This window comes from Chaetura pelagica, unplaced genomic scaffold, assembly GCF_000747805.2.
Source record: "Chaetura pelagica isolate M959 unplaced genomic scaffold, ChaPel_1.0 scaffold129, whole genome shotgun sequence".
Taxonomy (NCBI): Eukaryota; Metazoa; Chordata; class Aves; order Apodiformes; family Apodidae; genus Chaetura; species Chaetura pelagica.
In genome coordinates this window covers 99,727-124,747 of record NW_009954536.1, presented here as the reverse complement: position 1 = coordinate 124,747, position 25,021 = coordinate 99,727, and the positions used below count along the sequence as shown (strand labels likewise).

Genomic DNA, 25,021 nt, shown 5'->3' with positions numbered 1-25,021 from the left:
CAGCAGGAAGTATTTTAATGTTAGCAAACATAATACTTGTGACAAGTATTTAGACCTTTCTGTCTACAATGGGAGTTGTAAATCACAACAACATTGCAATTTTGAATGTTGTTCTTTGTGTAATGCTAAAAGGAGCCTCGGATTCTGGAAGTGCAGCAGACTTTTCAGGTCACCCCAGAAGGGTTTACAAGACTTGAGGAAGTTTCTGTGTAGAAATAACCCTGTTTCCACCCTAGTGCTTTTGGTTCCTCTGAAATATAGTAGGTGGGTGAATGGAGAGAGGTAAGCAGCTTGTTAGAGCAGAACAGCACATCTTTGAACCTCAGCAAATCATTTGCCTGAGCAATTTTTTTTTATTATTGTTTTTAACGGTTTAAGGACTGAAAGAAGTGAAACTCAATCTGTGCAAACTCATAAAATCCAGTGTCATATCTAGAAGTTAACATTTACTCTTCTTAGTTTTTCTACAAAAATAGGCTAAGAATAAATATTTTCAGACTAGTAATGTTTTATGTTGCCACTCACCTCTGGTACATGTTTCTGCCTGTGAGTTCTTCTTTGGACCAACCCTGAAGGGAAATCTTCTAGGAAATGCTTGTTGGAATTACACATGTCCCAGAAATGAAGGCATGCCAGGCAGTAAAATGAGAACTTGGATATTACAATGCATGTAAAAGGCAGCAAAGGCATAGATATTGACAGTCTGTATGCACAGGACAATGTGGTAGCAGCTTTGTGTTGCACAATGGAAAGAAGAGGATATCACAAGAAAAAGAAATAAAATCATAAAGAAAATGTTTTAGCTGCATTTCTACCCTGAAGATCAGGGACAGCTTGCAGAAGAAAAGATGCTGTGATCAGCACACTTGCCAAGGGCTGTTTTTTGTGTGTAGTTTGTTCCTGTCCTTTCAGACTATGGTGCTGTGTGTCCCCTTCTCTCATTTGGGGCTGAATCTTGCTTGTTCGTCAACAGCAAAGAAGGATTTGGGGTGGCAAGTGGAGGAAGAGGGGTAGGAAATGCCTGGCACTTTAAAGCATGCTTAGATGTACTTTCTGTACAACCTCAGTCAATAGCTTCTGGTCTTGCTAACAGCTGAGGTCTGTAAAATGGCAGCTGGGGATCTTGCCTTTGGTCTTTTTATTTTTTTTCCTTATGTCACCTGTGCATTTGTTTCATGGAGAAATGTTTTGCAGAACTGTTTGATAACCCTGCCAGTTATTTTGCCATCAGTCTGCTCAGTGCAGTTTTGGAAATACTAGTGTGGAAATGACTGCTTAAAAACTGTAGACTTCTTTCTCATGTTATGTATGCAGAATAAAAGATATGCAAAAAGCCTCAGTTTGTAAGTGGAAAGCAGCTTTAAGCAAGTTACAAATGGTAGATGCTTTTAATCTTGAATGTGAATTTGTGAGGAAAATACAGAACATGAGCCTCTTGAATGGTCCCAAGAAGCTGTTTAATCTTTACAATTATCATGGGACTTCAGCATTTAAGAGAATTTTAGATTTAAAAGCAAATATGCAGTTTGGTGATCCAATTTGATATATTTTCATACTGCTTGCCTAGGAAAAAACTGTTTCCTTGGCAAGTAGGATTCTGCATGAAGCTATAATGCTGCTTTTGGCCTTCAGTACCAGTTAATTTGGGGACGAGTGGTAAAGCAATATAGGGTGAAAACAGAAAACATAGTATATTCAGTGGTCACAGGACAGTCTAGGAGATGACTATTCCCATATTTTTAAATGTGTAACTAAACTTGTATTTTGAAGTCTTTAATATAAATATTCTGTGATTTGTAGTTGTCTTAGGAGTAGCTTATGTAGAGCATAGAACAAATTTAGGTTATGTTTTCCTTGGGAATATGTATCTGATTTGTGACTGACAGGAAGAAAATGGTATTTGATTTTTTTTTTTTTCCCTCCTTATGTGTAGATGGGTGATTCATTTCTCACGTGGTGGTGCTTTTGCAAGTGAAAAGCATTTGCTTTGATGGCCATTTGATCAAGTGGTGTGTGCTGGACAGTAGGAGGAGATAGTTGGACAGTGCTTGGGGTTCATACACTTTAAAAAAGTTAAATGTACTGCTACTGTGATTTCTGTAAAGGTTTTAATTAGGTAGCTTGTAAATTAAATGAAAAATAAATGGAATAGAAGCACCCACAGGAGAGTATTTGAGCATTAATGCTGCCCTTTATGTTGGGTGATCTTATTGGAGTCAGGAGTGAGATGTAACAGAACTTTCTGGGTGTGCATTGTTTGACTCAAGTACCAGTGAGTGCTTGAGAATGACTGTGGCTTGAGTTGGCTTTCATATTTTATTGGGCAAAAGGGTATTTCAACAGTTACTTTTTAAAAAGTGGCCCACTGCTTGTCCTTACCCCAATTATTTTATATTAGTAATGCTGCTGTTAATAAATGTTTAATTAGCTCCTGGGGGTTATAAGAGCAGAGAGATCCAGACTTAGGAAGCTGTTTCCAGTTGGTTGCACTGCCTGGCCAGTCAATGTGAGGAAGGGAGTAGCAGCATTTGTTTATTGTGTTTTCATACAGTTTCTGTATGACTGCAAATGCAAAATTGAGTGCATGAATTCAAGACTATGATCTTTTTCCTAGTGGTTATAAGAGCTGCTATCTAACATCTCTTTCAATGTCACTCTCAGGCCTTCAGAGCGGAGAAGACATGATCTAGTGGTCTGGGGTTATGATGTGTGAGAGACTGTTGCACGCAATATTTAGAATGTGTGCAGACAAGCATGATGGCCCTTGAAATGTAAATGCATAAATTCTCTTACTAAAAGTAAGACTTCTTTATGCTAGAACTGCATACCTTCTCTCTACAGGCCCTGTGTTACTTAATATTTATAGCATAGAAATGCTGTTGTTCTGCACAGCAAATGTCTGCTCAGCATTCAAGTAGCAGTTTCAGTGGGATTTGTTGCCTCTGTTAATGTTGCTCGTGTGTAATTCAGAACTTCTTCAAAGAAGTGGGAGAGAGCTCCTCAATTGTTTGTCCAATAGGTTTTTAATTAGCCCGTGGCTCTGGTCATCCTAGGTTAGTTTAGATCCTTGCCTGTGGTTATGGTAACAGCTTCAAATGTCCAAAACTATTTTGGGCAAACATTTTCAGTAATGATGAGAAGCAACAATTATTGCCTGGTGATTTCACCCCCAAAATAAATGTAACAATGTAGGCTTCATCATTATGAAAAACATGCCAGAGTGTTATCAAAATGCTTAAATTTATAGAAATTCTGCTCATGGTTCTCTTCTTAATTGCTGAGTATTTTGACAGCGTTTTGGCTTTTTTGTGATAGAATTAGGCTGTCCTGATGAACAGAGAAATTGTCAAGATGCGCAAAGTCTATTCTGAAATCTGTAGAGGAAACAGTGTTGTTCTGACCTCCTGTGGTAATATATTACAAGTGATTTTTTTATTATATATAATTTTTCCCCCATAGGGAAGTCAATATAGTTGAAGCTCTGCCTTCTTTTCCCTAGAAACCTGCTCTGTTTATGCCCAAGATGCTATTAAATACTCCATTCCCTTTTTAATAGCTTTCTGTCCCTGCTCCCTGCTGTCATCAGCCCCGGGAGGTCACCAAGCAGAGCACAGAGTTGCAGAGTGGTCCCTGATGGACACCTGCATGACCGACTGCTTGGGCAGCTCTTCAGGCAATTTGTGAGCTGCTGGGGGGGCGTTCAGAATTAGGTTGTTGGTAGCGTCCCTACGAGGACTGCTATTAACAGCATGCTACTCTGCTTCTCTTCTGCAGAAGACTGATATTTGTGTTCCTATAGCATGTTGTAAAATGCATGAGATTTTGCTCCTCTTCCTTGGAAATGAGAATAGGAAAATGAGAGCATCCTGAACCAGAAGCTAATAGAAGAGCATGCAGAGACCTGCAGCGATTTATGCTTTATTTTGTCTTCCTAGCTATGGATTAGAAGGACTGATTTTTGCAATGGGCTTTTTCCATAATGGCATTCTTGTATTGTTTGGTCAGAGCTTGCACAGGAGGAAAACAGGCTGCTGAATTTAGTCACTGATCTCTATTAGCCGTGGCCTAAGGCTATGCTGAGATTTATATCCCATTTGTATTGTTGCAGCTCAAAAGAAGAATGTTCAGAGGATGACAAGTGTATTCTGAGTAGGTATGTTGTTTCATTTTCATATGAAACCCGTTTTTTTTTTTCCTGCTTCCATTGGTCAGAAATGAGGTTAATAGGAAGAGAATATAGTACAGTGCTGCAGTGTCCCTGTGAAGGTAGAACAATAGCATCAGAAACAGTTCTGTAAAAAATTAGCTGCTTTTATTAAATAAAGCTGCATTGTGCTGGTGTGCACAGTGCAGTCTTTTTTTTTTTAACCATATACTGCAGTCAGTGCTTCCCTAACGAGGTGGCACTATTGTTGAGTTAGAAGGATAGAATCATCATATTGCTTTAGGGGACAGCAGGATTTAAAAGGAGATGCCTTGCAGCCCTGTTTTACAGATTGGAAGCATCGGTTTAAGGGCATTGGCAGAATCATTTCCTTGTTCTTAGCAGCAGCCACTGCTGTGGCAGTAGCGTGTGGAATGGAAGTTCTAGTTGGTAGTCTGTTATGGAAACGCTGTTTACTGTTATTGTAGTACCGTGGTGACAACATGCCATTGAAATGGAAAACGAGCTCTCCTGCTATCTGGAAATTCCCAGTTCCTGTGCTTAAAACATCCAGGTCATCGCCACTTTCTCCAGCATACATGTAAGTGAGAGAAATGAGGATATTAAGGTGGGATTGCTTTCGTGAGACTACCCTGTGGCAAAATACCCTGTTCTGTATTGAATGACAGTGGCACTCAGAATTTTACCTTGTTATCTGTGTAGACCCCCCTAGATTTTATCCTGGATGTTTCATGGTGGATGTTGTGTCAAGTCTTTTTCCTCTTTGTTGAAATGTAGAGAAATTGTGCAGATTGAGCCATGTTCATAATAATACAGTTTATGTTCTTTGAAAAGTTCGTGTTGCTGTTAATTTGTAGCGCTGAGCTTGAATTGACAAGTGAAGCTTTGAGGTAGGCTTTCTTTGTAGTGGATATGCTAACATTCCTTCCTCCTTACTATTACATTTGGAATTGAAACATGGAATCACCTGCTGTATTGTATTACACTTTTGTTCATGTAAGTTCTTGTGTAAAAGAAATCATCCTGCTTTGGTCTTGTGTTATTCTTGAAAGTCTTAACCTCAACACAAGCTGAATTCATTTTATGAACTTAAATATAAATCATCTGTCTCTGAATCCTTACATAGTTATGCTGGTTTTCCATGTAAAGTAGCTTAGCATAAAACAGTATTTTAATACCCATGGAAACAATGTACCTTTGTCTTCCCGAATCTTGATGGATCTTTTGTTCACCTTTTGTTGCTGCGAGTTCTGTGTTAGCATATACAGGTGACTTTTTTCCTTCTGTGAAATAAAACCAAGGATAGGGTACTGAATTGCTTAAGCTTTGATTTAAGGAAGCAGTTATTTTGAAAATGAGGAAGAATTGCTTTAAAAAGCACCAGTAGCAGTGTAGATGACTTCCCGATCTGGGAATGACTCTAAAGACTGTTACTTTCCAGTAGTATTCCAGCCTAATATCTACTATGTTCGTGCTTTTAAGCTTCAATTGTCTTGTTGCAAATAGGCTTTTGCTTCGGCTGTTGTAGGGATGTGCTGTAAGAAATAGATATTTAAAGGTCCTCTAAATGTCTTCTTTTTTGGTTGTTGCTGAGAATTGCATCGAATAGCAGCGGAGCTGAGACAATAAAACACCCTGTGCGTGGTCACTATTGTTCTCTGGCAGAAAAGCTAAGGAGTTAACCTGGCTGGTTAGAACCTGTGCTGTGCATGCTTCCATTTGCAGATTAATTTTCATGGAAGTGCTTTAGATTTTTTTTATGTTTAAGACTACCAGAAATCAGCTGTTTCCAAGAAATTGCTACTATCGTGGCTTTAAAAAAAAACCATATGATTAAATGCAAAGTATAATGATAAAAAAAAAAGAGTTGAATCTTTTGAACCTTTTTCAGGGAAACACTGCCTTAAGTGTTGTATGTTTTGCCTTTTTTTTTTTTTTAACTATAATACTTATTAAATGCAAGAAATAACCCAGTCTGATCTATATGCTGCTGAAACGGAGCATTTCTTTTGTGTGTCGCCTTTAAATGGCTCATCTAGTTCTGTATGCACTGGCTTTTATGATGGGGATCATGTAGCTGATTATTTCAGTGTGCTGAAAGCATGTGAGCAGGTTTTAGTGATCATGCTTAACTATATGATGCGGAGCTTATCTGGAGCATGAGAAATATGTGCTCAGCAGCCTTAATCATCTTTTTATAATGAGTCAGTTTATCCTGGTGTTTATGGAGACATTTCTTCACTGACACATGATCCTGATGTGAGCAGGACTCTTAAATTTAGCATTTAAATTATTTGTATACTTTATTATAAAGAATGAGAAACATTACAAAATGGCATCTATTTGATTAGACAGTGTATATCAACTGATATATACTGTATATTGTAATTTAGATTAATGAGTAAAATAGGTGATGGAATTAATTATCTTCCTTGCAGAGATTACAGTGAATTTGCTACTGTTTTATTCAATCTGATGGTGTTCATATTCATATTTATTAGTTTTTCTTTATCAATAGTACTCTGCACCTTGGCACAAGGATTATATTTCAAGAAAAAGATTCAGGAATAAGTGGGGTGTGCAACAGAACATGTATTGATGTAAAAGAAATTACAATAAAACTCTTGAATTCACAGATGAGCACTTATGTACTTTATTTTGGATCTAAAGTATGCAAAGTTCTAATTAAACTTTTCATCCCTTTAGTACTAGACATCTTAATCTTATAAAAAAGGTTTGTATTGTAATTTGAAACGCAGCATAGGGAGATCTTAAAGGTAATTTTTTTTTTACTTAAAATGGAATTCCAGTTTTTCATGTTTTTCTAATAAAGTGGACCTGAACTTTAAAAGTTTCATCCTTCTTATGATTTACAAGTAACTTACCTGGAGGTTAAACTGTCAGGACCCACAAATTTTACTAGAGTTTTATTTGGGCTGTGTACCTGATACCCGGACTCTGCCTTAGTTTCCCTGTATGGGAATGCCCAGACTGGTGGTTCTGAGCACGTTTGGCTTCTTGCAGGGAGCATCTCCATACAAAATACCACTGGGAAACAGTTAATTCTCCTGCAAACTTGTGTAGCTGGAGGAGTTGAACTGTAGTCTCTGCTTGAAAAGTTTGTGGTAGTTCCTGAGGTGGGGAATGAGTACAAAGAGCTTGTTCCGGAGCGTCCTTTGCTACAAGAACCTTGTGGCTGGGTAGTACATAAAATAAAGGACCTGCTGAAGTTGAGCTGGTGACTTTGTAGGTGAGGGTGTGGTTCTGTTACTGGGAAGTACTGCTGGTTTTGCTGGGTCTGCTACTGCATTCCTGACAACGGGAAAGAGCAGCAGTGAATTGCTGCCGCTTGGCTGGTGTTTGTGTTTACCACCAGTTATTTATTAGAGTTATTTTCACCATATCCTGGCTGCAAGAGTTAAGTTCACATTGTACAGAGGGCTAAGGGTCCCTCTAAAGGGGAATACAGTAACCCTCTTTCTTCTGGTGAGACTTCTCCAGAGTACCTTGAGCTTTCCCCCAGGTTGATGGAGATCCAGTGACATTACATAGGGAAAATTAGTATTAGAATTGGATCCCTGGTATATGATCAATATACGTAGGTGTAGTGCAGCATGACTTAGTGCATGAGTTAGGAATGTGTGGATGTGTGTATGTACATGCCTTTGTCAGGCTGATTTACCCTTTTTAAATGACTCTCAATGGCACTGGGGTTTAGAATGTAGTTTCCTTTTGTCAAAAGGACTGTGAAAGTTGGTGCTTTGCTAGTGAAATCACATTTAGGTTAACAGTTGGGCTGACTGTGTGGGGACAGTCATAATATATCATGTACGCAAGATGAGCAGTTTCACTGAATGCATCAGAGCGAAGGACAAAGTGAATAATTCCAAGCTGGAAAAGTGGTATTCCTTGGCATTGCAGCTGTGTATTGAGGGCCACATGTTAAAAAGAAAAAAAGACAACTGACATAAGTGGAGGGTAAGAACTGAAGCACCTCTTAATATAGCTTGAGGAACGGTGCAGAATTTGCTGCACGTAATGGCTTTGAGGTGTAAAAGGAATCTGTCCCCCAATTATTGTTCATGGGTCATGTCATCTCATACATCCATTTCTTATTCACACTAGTAATTTATATTTTTTTCTGAAGTTGTGCACATCTTCCATTAACATGAATGGAAGAAATGTTTGTGGAGGCTCTAGAGATTAAAGTACTGCAATGGACATCTACAAAGAATTCAATAATGCAAAAATACCATTTTCAAAAATACATCATGTGAGAATGATTGGCTGCTTTCTGGAAAGTTTAAGTGTTCAGATAAGTGTTTTTAGATTCCAACATGCCATGGTTAAAAAAAAAGTAAAAAATTCTTAATTCAAAATAATCTGGGTTTTAGGATTTAAAATAATCAAACTTCTGTGCCTTCTGTCCTTTTACATGGAACAGTGTGTTGATATTTTTAAGTGGACACTGTCCCTTGCATCCCTTTTCATAAAAAGCTGAGTAATGTTAAGAAAAATAACCAAATGTGATATTCCAAATATATTGCAGTCCAAGGGTTTGCAACAGAAATTGTCGTTGCGGAGTGATGCGGTTGTGAAACTTGTCTGATGGGAAATGCTTTGCAGTCATGGAAATCAGTTACTGTGCAGAAAAGTAGAATGAATTCATAATACTCTGGAGTAATCAGGGTTAGTTTTAGCTGCTTATATAGGTTATATAGGTTAATGCTTTTGTGTCTTCTTTCAAATCTCTGCTTTGCTCTACAATGCGCTCTTTGAATTTATGCAATACAATGAAGTACACGTAAAAAGGAAAATGTGTGTATGCATATTTCATCACAGCATGTCTATTAATTCTCTTTTGGGAGACTACCCTGTGTCTCTACTATCTCCATCGGTCATTTTTAGTAAATTAACCCTTTCATTGGGCTCTTGAGCATTTCACAGACTACATAGTATTCAAAGCAAAGCAGACTTGCCTGTCTTTGGCAATGTTGCAATTTTAAGCAATAATTTCATAGATATTTCAAGTCTCAACATGTTGAAAGTCAATGTGCAGGTCACTCCAAATATTTTTAAACTAATCTGACAGTGCCTGCAAACAGATAGTTGAGTTGGGTGGATGGGGAATAGAGGGGGCTTATTTTGCAATTAGAAGACTGCTTTTAATCCCAGCAATTTTGTATGTAGAGTTCTCATTTGTGTCTGTTGATCTTACTTTTGCTTTTTTGCATAATATGTATTTCAGTAGATTACTCTGAGCTTGAAATGTGAAATCTCATTGGATTAACAAACTGGTAAAAACAAGGAGGAAAAACCCCAGCAAACCTGGTTGTCAGGAGTTTCTCAGTGCTTGTGTTTGTTCTGGGCAGACCTTTATAGGCAATGCTGTGGTCCTCAAAATTATGTTCCCCTCCTTGGATGATGTTGCAATATTGACATGTTGTGACAAGCTGAAGCATCCTTTATTGAACTGTCTTGAATATGCTACTCAGCCTATTGGGCCAGAATGTCAGTTCTGCCAGTTTGTCATTTTTGCCATTATTTCCCTGTTATTGTGGAAAAATGTTGTTGTCCAGGCACTTGCCACTCAGTGGCTTTTTTAGTGTTACGCAGTATTTTCTGTTGAAGTTTGGATAGGGATAGCTATGGATTTTCATAAAATACTTGGTGAATATTGGGGTTTTAAAATAATAGTCACTTGTTCTAAATGGTTGTGGTGGGAATTGTAGTGTAATAATGTGCAGCTATAACACTAAAATGGAAGTGCACATCTATATTATTGCTGTAATATTTTGGCCAGCAGTGACTGAGACTGTTGCAATATCTAAGTTGCAAAAATGTTTGTTTTTTTTTTCATGGGATGAACAGGTTACCTACTCCTGTTATCTGCCATGCTTAGATTTAAACTCTGTCATGTAGGGGGAAAGTTTTTACATTTTAAACCAATTAATGCCCCATATCCCCAGAAGATTGTAATAAAGGAATCTTGAAACAGCCGTGGGAAGTGACAAAGCAAGAGGAATGATAGAGCAGACCTAGGTAGCACAAAGAGCAGGAGTTAATTACCTAAACATATAATCAGAATATTTTTTACTTTTTTTGTTGGCTTTTAAGCTATCAAAATTGTTCTCTACAGTGTACAGGAAAAAAGCACCAGCACTCTTGACCGGAGTTGTTTCTGCATCTGTTAAAGGAATCCTGTGGGATGTGTATTCTATGACCAAATCTTGACTGTGCAGGTGACATTTTGTTCATAAATAGGTTTTTGTCTCTAAGGAGTCATTCTCCAGGTTTACCAGTTTCTGTGTGTATGAAAACTAACTTTAAAGACAGTCAGGTAGAACTGTAATCAGCTAGTGGATGCAAAATGTCTTTCTTGAGTGTTTTGCAATGCACAGGAAGTGTTAAGCTGCCTAGCTAGAATTTTGACGGGCTTTTTGAACACTTCAGACCAAATGTAAAGGGCAGAGAATAGGATATGCAATGTCAGTCCAACCTAAGCTGTGAAACCTCTTGAGTGACTGCTGTATTTTCCCTTTTTAAACATCAAAGAAATAAAGTAGTTCTGCTTCTGTATAAAAGCTGCCAAGCATGTGTACTTGCTTAGTTCTTTCTGGTTTTAATAGTAAGAATGCATAGACTAACACCAGCTTTGGCAAAAAAGTAATTAGAAAACCGTTTCTAATTTAGCATCATTAAACTATCTGAGTCTGCAAATTTTAGCTACAAATGGTCCAGTGAATGTAAACCCTTTGTCAAACAGATAAATGTGGATGTGATACGAAGGCTCCCAGAGAGACTAAATACTGTGAGGAACAAAAGCTTGATAGCGATGGCTGAGCCAAATATTGCTTTGTTTCTGTGGAAAACAAATTTGAATTAACCAGCAGGCTGTAATTATGCTGCAAACAGCTTGAGACCTCTGATAGTTTAGCTGTTTAAAAAGGAATTTTGAGGAGAATATTTTCTGTGTGCATGTCCTTAGGAAATCATAGTGAAACATTTGATGCTGTTGCTCAGTCTCTCTGCTGGCTTTGTGGGGCTTAATTTTGTGCTACCTTTGGTCACAGTGTGGCCGTACTAGGAGGTGATAGCAGAAGGTTCAAGTGATGTTGGGAATATCCTCATTTCGGTGTTGTCCTGCTTTCCGCCCAGATCCATCGGTGTTTGGAAAGTGATGGCATCTTTGATCATCTGAGTATTTCTAGTAGCCTTTGTAATTTCCATTGAAATTGTGGGCCTTTGTCCTTGGGTTTGAAGTCTAAGGAGACCTGACTCTATTAAAAAAAGAACAAAAGCATTTAAAGGCTTGACATTTATGCACTAGTTACAAGATGTTGCTTCTATAATAATTATAAGGTTACTTTGAGCCTGACTCTGGGTGAACAAGATTCAGTGGCCTTGTCCTCCAAATCACTTTGTGTGTGGCATTCCCCTCATGGCCTTGCTGTGTTTGGTGATGGAGCTTGCAGAGGTGCTCAGGCTGCATTGCTTTGGTGCCTGATTTCCCCTGTAGACACCTTCTAAGCTGCAACCAGCATCTTATGCTGTAACTGTGTTAGCAGTTTGAGTTGGGAAGCTCTGTGTCTGCTGCCCATCAGCATGTGTCCTGAAATTATCTAGTCCTTCTCTGCTGACTTTGGGGTTTTGGAAGGCCTGTATCTTCCTCTCCTGCAGCCCTTGACCAGAGCCAAAGCCTTGTGAAAGTAAAATGCCCCATCTCACTGATTTGCTCTGCTACATTGAGCTGAGTTTTCTGTTCCCCTTTTAAAAAATACCTTTAGTTTAGAGAAAAGGTGGAAAAGGGATATCGGAACATGTATTTGTTTTTTAATTTAAGAAACATTAAGCTTTATTTTAGGCTTTTCTCCCAAAGTGGAGATTTGGAAGAGCTCAGGATCAAGTTACTAAAAAGATGTTTAAATGTTCTGCTGTTACAAATGTCCTTATCTATGAACAAGGTCAGGTGTAAAAAGGGAGATATTAAAATATAAACATCAAGAGCATTGCCCAGGGTGAGCAGTATTCTGCACCTGCTGCAGTGGCTACTTTTGAAAATTGCATCCACACTAGTAAAAATGCAGTGTTCATTCACTTGAGGTAAAAGTTTTCCAACTTTTGGTTGTGGTGGTTCCTTTCAAGTGAACAGCATTAAAGTGACATTTTTAAGGAATGCAGTAATGTGACAAATGCAAAGTGTTCCTAGTTACGTTATCAGCTTTTAGTTCATCTGTTAAAAATACAGCCTTTTAAACTGTTCAGTAGCAACAGTGACATCTTCAGTAACATGGAACGAGTGGTCATAACAAGAAAGAAAAATGGGCATGATTCCTACTCCTTTGTGTGCATCACCTTTGTGGTACCCACAAAGTGATTTAGGTCCTGCCTGGGCCCCCAAAGCAAGAACTGAACTTTGCTGAACATGTTAGTTGGGCTATTAAAAGGAGTGAACTTGCTCTGTCAAGCTATTAGAACAAAAATGACCTTTTGTCTTTGTTTTCTCTTCTAGCTGGAGTCATGTGTCTATTTTAAAATGTAAACTTGTATTTCTTACAGGAAGTTTTGTTGTGTTTTTCTAATAAGTAACCATTAACAAGTTATAAAATTGGCTAGTTTTACTGGGTTACTACTACCACAAAGGAATTAAGTTAGAAATTCCTGTTTAAAAAATAGTAATAAAAAGATGAGATGTCAATATAGGGAAGGACAACTGTAAAAGTAGCTTCTTTGTCAGAATAAAAAATTTCCTGAAACTTTATGGGTGGAAGACATGGAATAGGAAAAAATGGGAAATATTGTGATTATGCAATTTATTAATCTACATTGTATTAATATTTGAATTTCTTAATAGAGACAACAGTATATTTTCTTTTAGGCAGTGCTGCCATATCAGTTATGCTTCTTGAGCTCCTAGGTGGCCATGTAATTTGTTGGGGAATTCCTAAATTCATTAGTCTCGAAGCTAGAACATCTGTTCATAATGGGAAGACAGTAACATAGTCAATACTTAAATTATTTTTTGGCAGACTAAGCATACTAAAATGCTTTTTGGCAGATTATGCATACAAAGGAAAGAATGAATCTATATCTAATAATAAATTAAAGTGTCACTGTATTTGGCCTCTTCATTAATAAGTTCATTAGCAAAATACATGCACAGCTGCATGTTAAGGAATATGTTAAGGTAATACACCAGGCTTTTTGGTAGGTCATAAAACAGTAAACATTTGTCTTGTAATAAGAATATCTTCACAAGAAATTGAACTCAGGTTTGCTGATGAATACCTGAGTACTGACAGATGCCAGGAGTGGTTGCTGAAGATGCCATTTACCAGTGACCAGAACACTTGCAGTCATGGTTCATTGAACAGTAATTTGACAGAAAAAATAAGGTTACAATCCTTTCAGAAAGAAGCTATTGAGCTTCACAAAATTAAGAATTCACTGTCTGGCCACTATGGCTTTGGCAAGCTTTTACTGAGTTATGTAAAGACTGTGGGTTTTAAATAAATCAGAGAACATGAGCTCTGAAATGTCTGTAGCTGTAGGCTGAGCTCACATTGTTTCCAGCCTGTGCACTGTTCTCTGACAACTTCAAACACACCAATGGTTTACTGATGTAAATGAGCAAATCCCCAATATTATTAATAGTTGCCTTGCTTCTGTTGCATAAGAATGAGTACTGATTCTGCAGAAAACATCATAAGAGAATATTGTTTTATTTCATTCCTGCCACTGAGCTCTCTACAAAACAGCAACACCGTAATTTGAATATTCTAATTGACAGTAAAAGTTGTCATAGTTTCCACAGATCCCTGCTTATCATAGGTCATCTGGATGCCTCTTTGAAGAGGGTAATATTTGCTATATGCTTTAGAAAGCAATTTGCCTCTGTGAACTATGTTGTTACTTAATCTAGTTAAGAAATATTTGTCAGTATTTGCTGGAAAGTTCCAGAACTGAAAGCATCTTTGAAGGAAGGTAAAAACTGAGCTTAGGCTGGAGGTGTGGGCAGCTATGTTAGCCAGCAAGCCTTCAGTTGAGGATTAAGTGAGTAAGGTTCAGGTTCTGGATCTGAATAAAGGGTCTCCTGGGCTGTCCTGGTCACAGGGTTAGTGGTTCCTCTGCTGTATTCATATTGAAGTTGCTCCTTTAAAGTCAGTTCACAGTTTCCATAATTCACTGCAAGTAATCTACAGAGATTTCCCGTGGAATTGGGAACAGGAATGGACAGAAGCCCTGTAAATGCTTTGGCCAGTTTGTGTGTTTTCAAATTGCTTATTTAGGATTCTCCTGAAATACTGAACTCTTACAATGGTTGTGCTAGTCTAGATACTTGCTTATGCCCCTTCTTTATGTGCAAGGGCTAGCAACTAAACTTGGAAACTCATGAAGACCCATGGAATTGATTTATCTTCTTCTCATTAGCAGAAGTCAACTATTCCTCTTACCCCACCATATTTTGTCCTGCCTTGTGACAAGATTTAGGGATTTATTAACCTCATAATGCTTAAAAGCCACTGGACTAGTGTCTTTCAGATCATTGAAATATTGAATAAAACTACTGAATTGATCCAATTTGAACTTTATTTTCTCCACTAGGGTGGTGTTTAGCCATGAAAATCACCCCCAAAACCCCAAACAAAGACCCCTAAAAAAACCAACCCCTAAAAAGTCAGTGTAGCTGCATGTTAGGTTGGCAAGACTCTTGACCTATTGTAGTGGGTTTTTTGTAGCTTAACATTTGGTTGTCTTTTTGCTAGTTCTGAAGTAATTGCTAATTGCACAGGTTGTCAGTGTTCAGATACATTTTAGATGAACAAGATTAAAAATAATATCTTCAGAGAGAAAATAAATGAAAGTGAATCTAGTTGGCAGTCATCTACAGAAAGAAAACTTACATTTGCATGTTTTCTAATGGTAAGAAGCAAAGCTATCTTCCTTCAAAATTGACAGGAAGTTAGGAAAGTAAGATATTTAATATCCACATAATGCATATTTCATCATGACAAAAATACCTGTTGGGCATACGTGGAGTCATGAAAAAAAGCACATTTGGTTACAGTAGCCAGGAAAAAGCTATACTGCACTTGAAAGATTCAACATAAGGTTAGGAAGAAAATTCTGACTGACAGCTTCTTCTGTGATAACAACTAAACCTCCAGTGCCTTTCTCTGAACTGGGAGCCACTGCTTCCCAGAAGCTGCAGAAGTCAGCTCCTCTGTTTCACTATTGCAATGTTAATATTCATTTCCCACCAAACTCCAGAATTCCCTTGTTCTTAAGTCAGTCCTCTGTTTCACTGTTGCAGTATTAATATTAATTTCACACTAAACTCCAGAATTCCCTTGTTCTAAATGCTGTAATGTTCAACCACCTCCCCAGACCAAGTGAATGCATTGAAAGTGGGGTTAATATCCATCTTCAGAGCCACTTCTTGTGAATTATCACTGCAGGTTATGGTAATTTTGGCTGTTTACTCCAAGGTTTTTTTTTAACCTTGATTAAAATTGCTGCTGCTGCCTCACTGAATGACTTGCATTGATCAGAGCAATAAAATTAATTAGAAAATTAATTAGCTTTATTCTTTGGTAGTGTGCTTTGTTGTGTTCTACTGTATTTACAATAAAGTAAAAAAATCGATATGTTTACATTCATTATTATCTAATTAATTGTAGTGCTTAGCAGACCTATGCTAATGAATGTAAATAACACCTTTGGTAAGTGTCCCAACAAGACAGATGTACTTGCTGTGGTTTTGTTGGGAATTCAGTTGAATCTAAACTGTGTTACCCATCTGTTTGGGGTGTGAATAGCACAGTTATTTCTGGATATTCACTTTATAGCCCCTCCCAACAGGAGTTATATTCTGAATGCTTTGAAATTCCTCAGCAGGATAGTTTTAAATTACTCTCATTGTATATGATACAGTGCTTATGTTTTCCTGTTTCTTTGTGTAATGGTATCAACACTGGGCATGAGAGCTGTTGCATTTTCACTTTGTCTTGCAAAGGTTAGTTTCTCTTGCTGTGTGAAGGTAAGTGCTGGAACTGGTACAAAGCCAATGACAAACTCATAATTTCTGGTCTCTCTGGGAGTGCTCTTTCCATCATGGTGAATGTCACAAGGCTGGATTCAGGGGATCAGCATGCTGTTGCCAGGTCTTATTGCTGACTTAAAATGTAACTTCTGCCAAAATCAGCTCCTGAATGTCACTTTGTGCATAATGGGAGAGGGTGCTGGGCCTTCCAAAATTCTTAAAGCTGCAGGTAAAAAAGGTGATGTATTTAACACCACCACCTCCCCCACAAAAAACAAACAAAAACAACCAACCCCCCCAAAAAAAACCCACAACAACAAAACAGAAGAAAAACACCCTCCATTTTTTCATAGTTACTTTGTTTTAAAGCAAAACCCAATATAGGAGTAATATAATCTTGCATCAAGTTCAATCTTGTGGAGTCATACTCAGCCAAGTTAATGTTTGAGAGTAGAGCTTACTGTAACTTGTATTCTGCTAGATTTTTGTAATGTGGAAGTTTGTGATTTTTTTTAATGCCTAATTCACATAAGCAAATTCCTGTACATACGGAGCAGCAAATGTGGAAGAGAAATGGTGGAGATCTCTTCTCCAGAAGAACACAAAGTTGTGAGCTCCTGAGCTTACAGGTACTAGACAACTGCCTTGCATGTTTTGAAAATCAAGTGCTTATAGGCACACCTGGCCTGTCGGATGCCTACTTTGGAGTATTGCAGGAATTTTGTGGTATCCTCTCTGTTGCCTAAGCAGTTGTAATAAAGTGTCTTGTGTTAGGACCACTTAGGACAAAGCCTGGGGAGTTGTGTGAAATGTGGCCTGTTTAGAAAATGTTTCTGTTATCCCTGCTGTTCTTGGAATAAATGAATCATGGTCAGGGGCTTTATCTTCATTTGTCAGACTTATTTTCCAGCAGCCAACATGCTTTATAAAGCAGCATGGTGTATGTGGCAGGCATGGTGAAAAGCCCCCTCCAGACAGCTAGGACAGCTGGTTTACTTGTGCATTTCTTTTCTTCATGATTTAAACTGATGTGTACATCTTCTCTTCTGAGTTTAGAAAAAGTTTTAAAAGTTCCTTCATATAATGGCTATCTGATCTGATGTTTCAGGAAGATCTTTCTAGAGCAGATAGTCAGATTCATGCTGGTTGAAGCTGCCTTTCCTTCCCACCCACGCTTCCAAGTCTCCTCACGTTATATTTCGTCTTAGAAAGACATGTACCAATGTAGGGACTAGGTGTCCTTTGAAATGGTGTTAGTCTTTGTCCTTGAGGTGACTGTATTAAAACTAAAACAAACCCCTCCACCTCCAACCACTCCAGAACAAAGTGAACAAAAATATTTGGTCATGAGCGAGCAGCTGCTTTGCTGCTGTGCTACATCACTGTCCAGAGTTGCTGTGTGCCTTAGACAGGCGAGAGAGCATTTTCCTAAGGTACACCTTGTAAAACTTTATCTAAATTCCAATCTGTATTTGTTTTATTAAATAGAGGTAGTTCTGTTTAAAAACAGTCACAGTTCTTGCATGCTGCAGTACATCCACACTGATCTGTTTTTTCAGATGTCCGAGTATTGGGTTGCAACATTAGAATTCAAAGTCATTTAGATGTACCCTTGTTCCTACAATCTGTTGTGTCTGTTTGCATAAAATCTCCCTGTTTCAGACTCATGTACGCTGTTGAATAGTGAATTTGTTTTGAGCATGTTTTCATAGCTGACCTTATGTACTCATGGGTTTGAAAAAGGCACATCAGTGCTATCCAGGGTGACATGTGAGTTTCAGAAACTGCTTCACAAAGTCCATGCACCCAAAGAAGGGGGGTTAAATATTTTATTTTTTAAAAAAGAATCAAAATTTTATTTGGGGAAAAGAAACAACTTATGAAAATTATTTTTGATCTGCAAATTCCAAATTTGTCCATGAGTGCAGTAAAAGTGGTAGGGATGGGGGAAATCTAAGCATATTCTTGTCACTTCCTTAAAGTAATTTCTGAAACTAGCTTGGAAGCCAGTGTTTTAGTCTGCATGTTTAAAATCTTTAAAATGTTCTACCTGAGTTCTGCAGCAATTATATCAAACTGCTATGAATCTTTTTTTGAAACATGGAGTCATTATAAATAATGAAGATGCCTTCATCTGTGGGTTAACAGCTTATGTTTGCTAATTAATATTGTGTATATATCCATTATAGCACTATGCATGCTAATAGGTAGTACATTAGATCATGGAAATCACAGGAAGTAGTTATTAATATTTCTAGAGATGACATTATTTACATTTTATAATAATTACAGGTTAGGGTAGTTAGAATTTAATATGCATATCTCTATATAAAACCCTAATTTACATCTCAAGATTACAATGGAAGGCTAATAATAGTACAGTCATTTTTTTTTTAACAATTTACCTAAAATTAGTCCTTCCTATCTAGATTTGGACAGTAATTGCTTGCAAAAACATAAATATTGAAGTCACACTAACAAAATCATGAAGTGGTTGCCTGCAGTAACAAAATATTGTATATTGTGTCCTGAATAATTTGTATGTTGTCTTCCAGACAAATGAGTTGTCTTCCAGTTGTGTGTTTCTAAAGGTGGCTTAAAATTACAGCTTGGAACTCCACTAAATAAGTTTTCTATAATTATGCTTATACTTGAGCAAGATAATGCAAACCCTAAGAATGAAATCACTGAAATTTAATGTTACATTTAGAGTTTCAATCTTGTAGCTTTGCTTGGCAGTCTGGTGAGACATTTGATTTTGGAAACTGGATGAAACCCCTGCAAGTGTCCCACAACACTGGAAGTACGCATAGAATCCAAGTAGTGTTCAGGTCTGTTAATCAGGGAGGTGAAAGGAAAAGGAAACATTTATTAGCTAAAAAGAAGTTTTTAAAGTGTCACTGGTTTAGAGACTGTTAGTGCTTCACTGCCTTAGTTTAGCTGAAGGGGACCACTAAGGATGGATTTTGTCACCTGCTAATTTTTGACCTCTAGCCTCTGTGCTGTTATGTTTCATCCCAGAAGACTCTGGTTTTAATACACAAGAGCACTGAATGAAAATGAGTTTCTTCTTAAGGTTTCTTTGTTCTGATCTTAGATCTCTGGTGGAAGAGGAGGACCCTCATATGAAAGTATCTCTTGGTAGCAGCGATATGGGCGTTTCTGCCCACCTACAGTCTTCTAAGACAGGAACCACAAGATTTTTCACCAGCAATACTCACAGTTCTGTGGTATTACAGGTAATTAAATCTTCTTGTGTCAGTATTGATCTGCACTCAGAATTTTGGCTGCTCTAAACAATGTTTCCACTCAATAGACTTTATCAGACAAGTAATTCCTAAAAAGCCTCAAAAACCCACACATATCAGTGTGCTGTGCTGACACTGCCCACAAGCAACCATGGCTTGTAACTTTTTTTCCTGTGTTATCCTCTCTAAAGCTTTAAAAATATAGAAGTAAAGTCATCTTATCCTCTCATTTCTGCTGGAGATTTACATGTCGTGCTGAGTCAAGCTTACAGATTGCAGAGCTCCTGCTAATTTGCAGTGCAGTGGTTCTTAGGAGTGCAGATGACTTCTGTATGGTGTGACTCTTTGGAGAATTGCCACTTTTTTGAATTGCTGCCTAAATAGATTGCCTAAGTTTTGTAAAAATTGACTTTTTTTTTTTTAATTCAGAGAACCCAGTGATTCTTTTCTTTCAGTTTCTAAGGCCTGGTCATCTGCACACTGTTCTCCCTCGTTTGAACACTAAGCCAAATGTTTAGAGCTTTTTTGCTCATCATTCAATTTTTGTCTTAAAAAAATGAGTAAATGGAGAACTGGTAGTTGTAAAGCCTTTCTGGTAGAAACTGCAGGCAAGTTGAGTCACTGAAATACATTCGTTTTATATAATCCTGTGTTTACCTTCTGATTTGTTGGAGCAAATACTATTTTTTTTTTTTATTTTTTTTTTCAAATGCACTATACTTTTTATGGGGCAAATTTGAATGTTCATTTACCTTGGCTGTTCTAAAAATACAGCCTTACTGTACCTTAGATTTAAAACCATCTGGACTGATTCCAAGACTTCTCTAAGTGTTAAATCTATAAAGACAATATTTATATTCTTGGCAGTACTAGAAAAGCATCAGATATGCAGACATGTCTGGCTGAAGGAAATTGGTTTGTGTCTGAGCCATGGTTCCACAGGGCATGAAGGAGGTGAGAATTCCAGCCATCCTCCAGTATCCTCAACCAGGCATATCTTTGGAAGAAAATCTTACTCCAGGATGCTGTGGTAGATGATTTTTTTTATTACAGTTAGCCATTATAAGTAATTCAGAAAAAGTATTTTATATATATATATATGTATTTATATATGATGTGAGTTTTTGCCCAGTAATCATCAGTAACATGTTTGATAATCATGGAACCAGGTGACAGCTTTCCTTTCAGACCCCAGTATTTTGCAGCCTCTTAGGTTGCAAAGCACTTTCACTGGTGTGGAACAGAAATGTGTCTCCAATGCATCTATGTCTATAAAGGGTAGGTTGAAAAAAAGATCCCTACCTGCAAGTGTACAAAAAACCTCCTTCCTGAAAATAACTACTTTAGCACTTTGCATTCTTCAGCCATTTCTGGAAAATAATAATTATTCTGCTTGTTTTCCAATGAATAATTATCTCTGTCATCATCGTTATCTCCAATATATTCAATTTTTATCTTGGTGCCTTTTGCGACTATGGTGCATATGTACAGAAAAATAAGGGAAACAAAAGTGTTTCCTGCTCTCCTCCCAGATTAAGAGATAGCTCCACATTGTGCTCTCCTTGCAGGGTTTTGACCAGCTGCGAGTGGAAGGTTTGCTTTGTGATGTGACACTTGTTCCAGGAGATGGTGACGAAGTATTTCCAGTTCATAGAGCAATGATGGCTTCAGCAAGTGATTACTTCAAGGCCATGTTCACAGGTGCTGTTCCTGTTAAAGTCATAGAATAGTTTGGGTTGGAAAGGATCTTAAAGATCATGTAGTTCCAACCCCCCTGCATGAGTAGGGACACCTCCCACTAGACCAGATTGCTCCAAGCCCCATCCAACCTGCCCTTCAACACTTCCAGGGATGGGGCTTCCGCAACTTCCCTGGGCAACCTGGGCCAGTGTCTCACCACCCTCACACTAAAGAATTTATTCTTAATGTCTGACCTAAATCTTCCTTCTTCCAGTTTTGATCCATTACCCCTTGTCCTCTCACTACAAGCGCTTGTGAAAAGCCCCTCCCCAGCTTTCTTGAAGCCCCTTCAGGCACTGGTAGGTGCTATGAGGTCTCCTCAGAGCCTTCTCTCCAGGCTGAAAAGCCCCAACTCTTTCAGCCTGTCCTTGCAGGAGAGCTGCTCCAGCCCTCTGATAATCTTTGTGGCCCTTCTCTGGATTCTCTTCATGAGCTCCATGTCCTTCTTATGTTAGGGGCTCCAGAACTGGATGCAGTACTCCAGGTGGGGTCTCACAAAAGCCAAGTAAAGGGGGGGAATCACCTCCCTTGACCTGCAGGCTATGCTGCTTTTGATGCAGCCCAGGACATGGTTGGTTTTTGGACTGCAAGTGCACATTGCTGGCATTCTCTTCTCTCCAAATTGCCATTGGTCACTCAGACATAGGTTCAGTGGGGTGTGGGAATCAGCTCAGGGCTGAAAACAACTCTACTGTTTATGAAATTATTTCAACCCAATCAAAATGATCATATAAACTCACCTACATGTCTTTTTCAGGAGGAATGAAGGAACAGGATCTGATGTGCATTAAGCTTCATGGTGTGAACAAAATAGGCCTAAAGAAGATCATTGATTTCATTTATACTGCAAAACTTTCCCTTAACATGGACAACCTTCAGGACACTCTGGAAGCTGCCAGTTTTTTGCAGATTTTACCTGTTTTGGACTTCTGCAAAGTGTTTCTTATCTCTGGGGTAAGACTTACTATTTGTTTCACATTTAAAATTATTATGTTTGAGTTTTTTAAAGAACAATGGCTATGTAATAGTAGAAGTTAACTCTAAAACTTGCCAATATTCATTATTTGGATTCACTGAGAACAAGTTTGCTTGAAAATCTTTTTTTTTAGTATCTTGCACAGTGTGAGTCTGATAGAAATGTCATACCACATGAAAATTCTTCCAATTCCTGAGTGTATTGCAGTGATGATGGCAGAAATGATAATCTTGGTTCCCAGATTAATTACTGGATTTCTTAGTTCATGCCCTCACACTCTGTATCATTCTATGAGAAAGCTACATGGTGAGTTAAATTGGAAGAAGTAATAGAAGAGCAAGCTGCTGTTGCTGTCTGTTAATATACTTTCTTGGAACCTCTTTGTTTTGAGGAATGAAGCCCACAGTTGTCGTGATCATCAGAGACCATTACACAGTCCTTTAGAATAATATGCCCTCTAATAGGGATGTTATGGAAATGTTTGTTATATGAGAAAAGTAGCTACAAGGTTTTCATGTTGATGGCCATATTTTGCTAGAAGGAAAAATGGCTTTCAATGCCTACTGGGAAGTGTTTTTTTCACAATCTCCAAACTAAGTGCTTTTCTAAGCAGGGGACAGCCCCCAGAGCAGCAACCCTTTCCTCTTCTACCAGTAATTGTTAGTTAAAAGATCAATACTTATGTAGCACAGCTGCTTTTGTGCAATTGGAACACATAGAAAGTTTGCCTTACAAAGCAGCATACTGGCATTCCAGTGCAGTACAGTCTGTTTATGGCTTAGCCCTGCTGATTTTTATTATAGAGATTAAAGCCTTAGGTCATGAACCCACTCTTGGGGGAAGGGAACTTTGCTGACAACCTTTTTTCCTCCTCCTTTCCTTGGTGTCCTGTTCTGTTTTGAGGCTGTGCTCTGGAGAAGAATGCTGTGCTAATTTCAAGTTGAATGTCAAACAGTTTTGCAATTTTCTCTATTAAAAGCCTATTCTCTGTTGCTCAGGTGTTTGTTTTTTTTTACTTTTCAAAGTGCTGCAGTCTATCTCTCTAGAGTTAATGTTGCTGTAAATCCCAAGGTGGAATAAGGTCTTGGTGTCTTTTGGAGTGGCCTCCCATTGATAGGAGTTGAGCCCCAGGGATATTATGTTGCCCTTTTCCCTTTCTGGGTAGGGTAGCTGGTTTCTTATTTTGCTTTCTTAGGGAGCTTCTTTCCTGTTAAATAATATCATTTGGAAGAATTTTTTGAATGTTTAAAAGACTTGTTTTCTGAAGGGTCCTTCATTTACCATGTTGACTCATTTTTCTTCAAGTAAGAAAAGTGTCTTGTTTGACACTGCATTTTGAAAGAACAAGGAAGGCTTTATTAATTCTCTTAATGTTATTGATTCTCTTTTCTTAAATACTTCACTTTATACCTATGTCTAAGGGAACAATCTCATTCATTGTGTAACTGTAGAGGAAGTACAAAACCATGTTTGTGCTGCTAACCTAGTTGTGTTCCCTTGTATAAGGAATTTCGGAATGAACTTCCTTTTGAATTTTTTGAAACAGGAACAAGAGTTGGTGAGCAAATGGGTTGGAGTTGTTTTTTTCCTTTTTTAACCAACATATCTTAGTTTTACAAAGATTACTCCCCATTATAAAGGAGTATTCCTGTAATTTAAATGAGTTTTCTGAGCAAGTCTTGAGTTGATTTCTTAGTGAAATTAGCTGACTGAGAGCAGCATCTGAGAGCTGATGTAACTGTTCCCAGACGGTTCAATTGTCTTGAAACTGCCTAGAGAGTCCATTATTAAAGAGATTATAGGAGTCAGTTTATGTAAAGCATAATGTAGCTGTGTTAGTTCATAAAAGGGTATTGAAAGTATTTACAAAGAAGAACATTAGCTTAAGCTAACAGTTGTGCAAAAGAAAAAAAGAGCCCTTCTAAGAATAGTATGTATTGTAGCTGACTTGTAAGTGGTATTTTTTTCTGCCTTTACACACCTCCTGTCAAGCAGCCTATAGTTCTGATAATCTTTACTCTGCAGCCAAACAGACTCCCAGAGAAACACTGGAATATTTCCTAAAATGTTTTCTGTCTTGCTTTTAGTACTGGTTTTAACCATCTGTAGCTGTATGATACACTAGGACTGCTCCCAGGTTCACACCTAAATGAGTCGCAGTGTAATTAAAATTTATAAAAATGCCCTGGGAATGTTTTTCAGAGTAATGAGTGCTAGAGTGCACGAGTAGCAGCAGTGCACAAATTGGAGAAAGAAGGGAAACCTATCCAAAGAAATTCCAGCACTCAGGAAAATTAAAGGGTACTTTAATGTTACACTGGAATTAAAGGAAACACTCCAAAACATTGAAATCAATGTCTTGGCTATACCGTTCACACAGCTGCAGAAGAACATTTCATTCCTTCTGTGGTTCTGTGCTTTGCACTTGTGTAACAACTAGCAAATAGTCCAGTGGTCTCAGTGTTTGGAAGTCCTGTCTTGGCATAAGAGCACTGTTAACCGAAGATGGAGCAAGATGGTCTCAGTTTTGTGGGAGCATTGGATCTAACACTGGGGCCAGCTCTGACAGCCACCAGCAATTCACCTTTTCTGTCATGGAGGTGTGATTGATTCTGTTTTCCAAGCTGGTCAAATTTCTGTGCTGTTATTTCTGGAGTTCTGCGTGTGGGAAGCCACAGAAAACGTGAGGATTTCAGGGGAATGTAAGCTCTTAACACAAACCCTTTGAATCCCCATGTGAAGAGCTGAAGTGTCTTAACAGTCACTGAAATAAAAGAAAATTAGATGACTAAATATTTTGTGGTACTGGGCTCGAGGACTTAATTTTTCTGTGCATGTTTTTCCTGCTG

General features: G+C 38.1%; 1 protein-coding gene across 3 annotated transcripts in view; it reads left to right on the top strand.

Annotated features, from left to right (window-relative positions):
* The window catches only part of KLHL13 (kelch-like family member 13), a 64,644-nt gene that overhangs the window by 25,411 nt on the left and 14,212 nt on the right, over positions 1-25,021 (top strand). Inside the window, exons 1-4 of one of the 3 annotated variants that reach the window (XM_010004757.1) lie at positions 4,074-4,153; positions 19,306-19,447; positions 21,025-21,157; positions 21,954-22,150. In XM_010004757.1, the coding sequence (XP_010003059.1) occupies positions 4,074-4,153; positions 19,306-19,447; positions 21,025-21,157; positions 21,954-22,150 (552 nt within the window). Of the gene's footprint in view, positions 1-4,073; positions 4,154-4,619; positions 4,746-19,305; positions 19,448-21,024; positions 21,158-21,953; positions 22,151-25,021 lie in introns of those variants that run through there. The other 2 variants (XM_010004756.1, XM_010004758.1) reach the window with 2 other exon arrangements.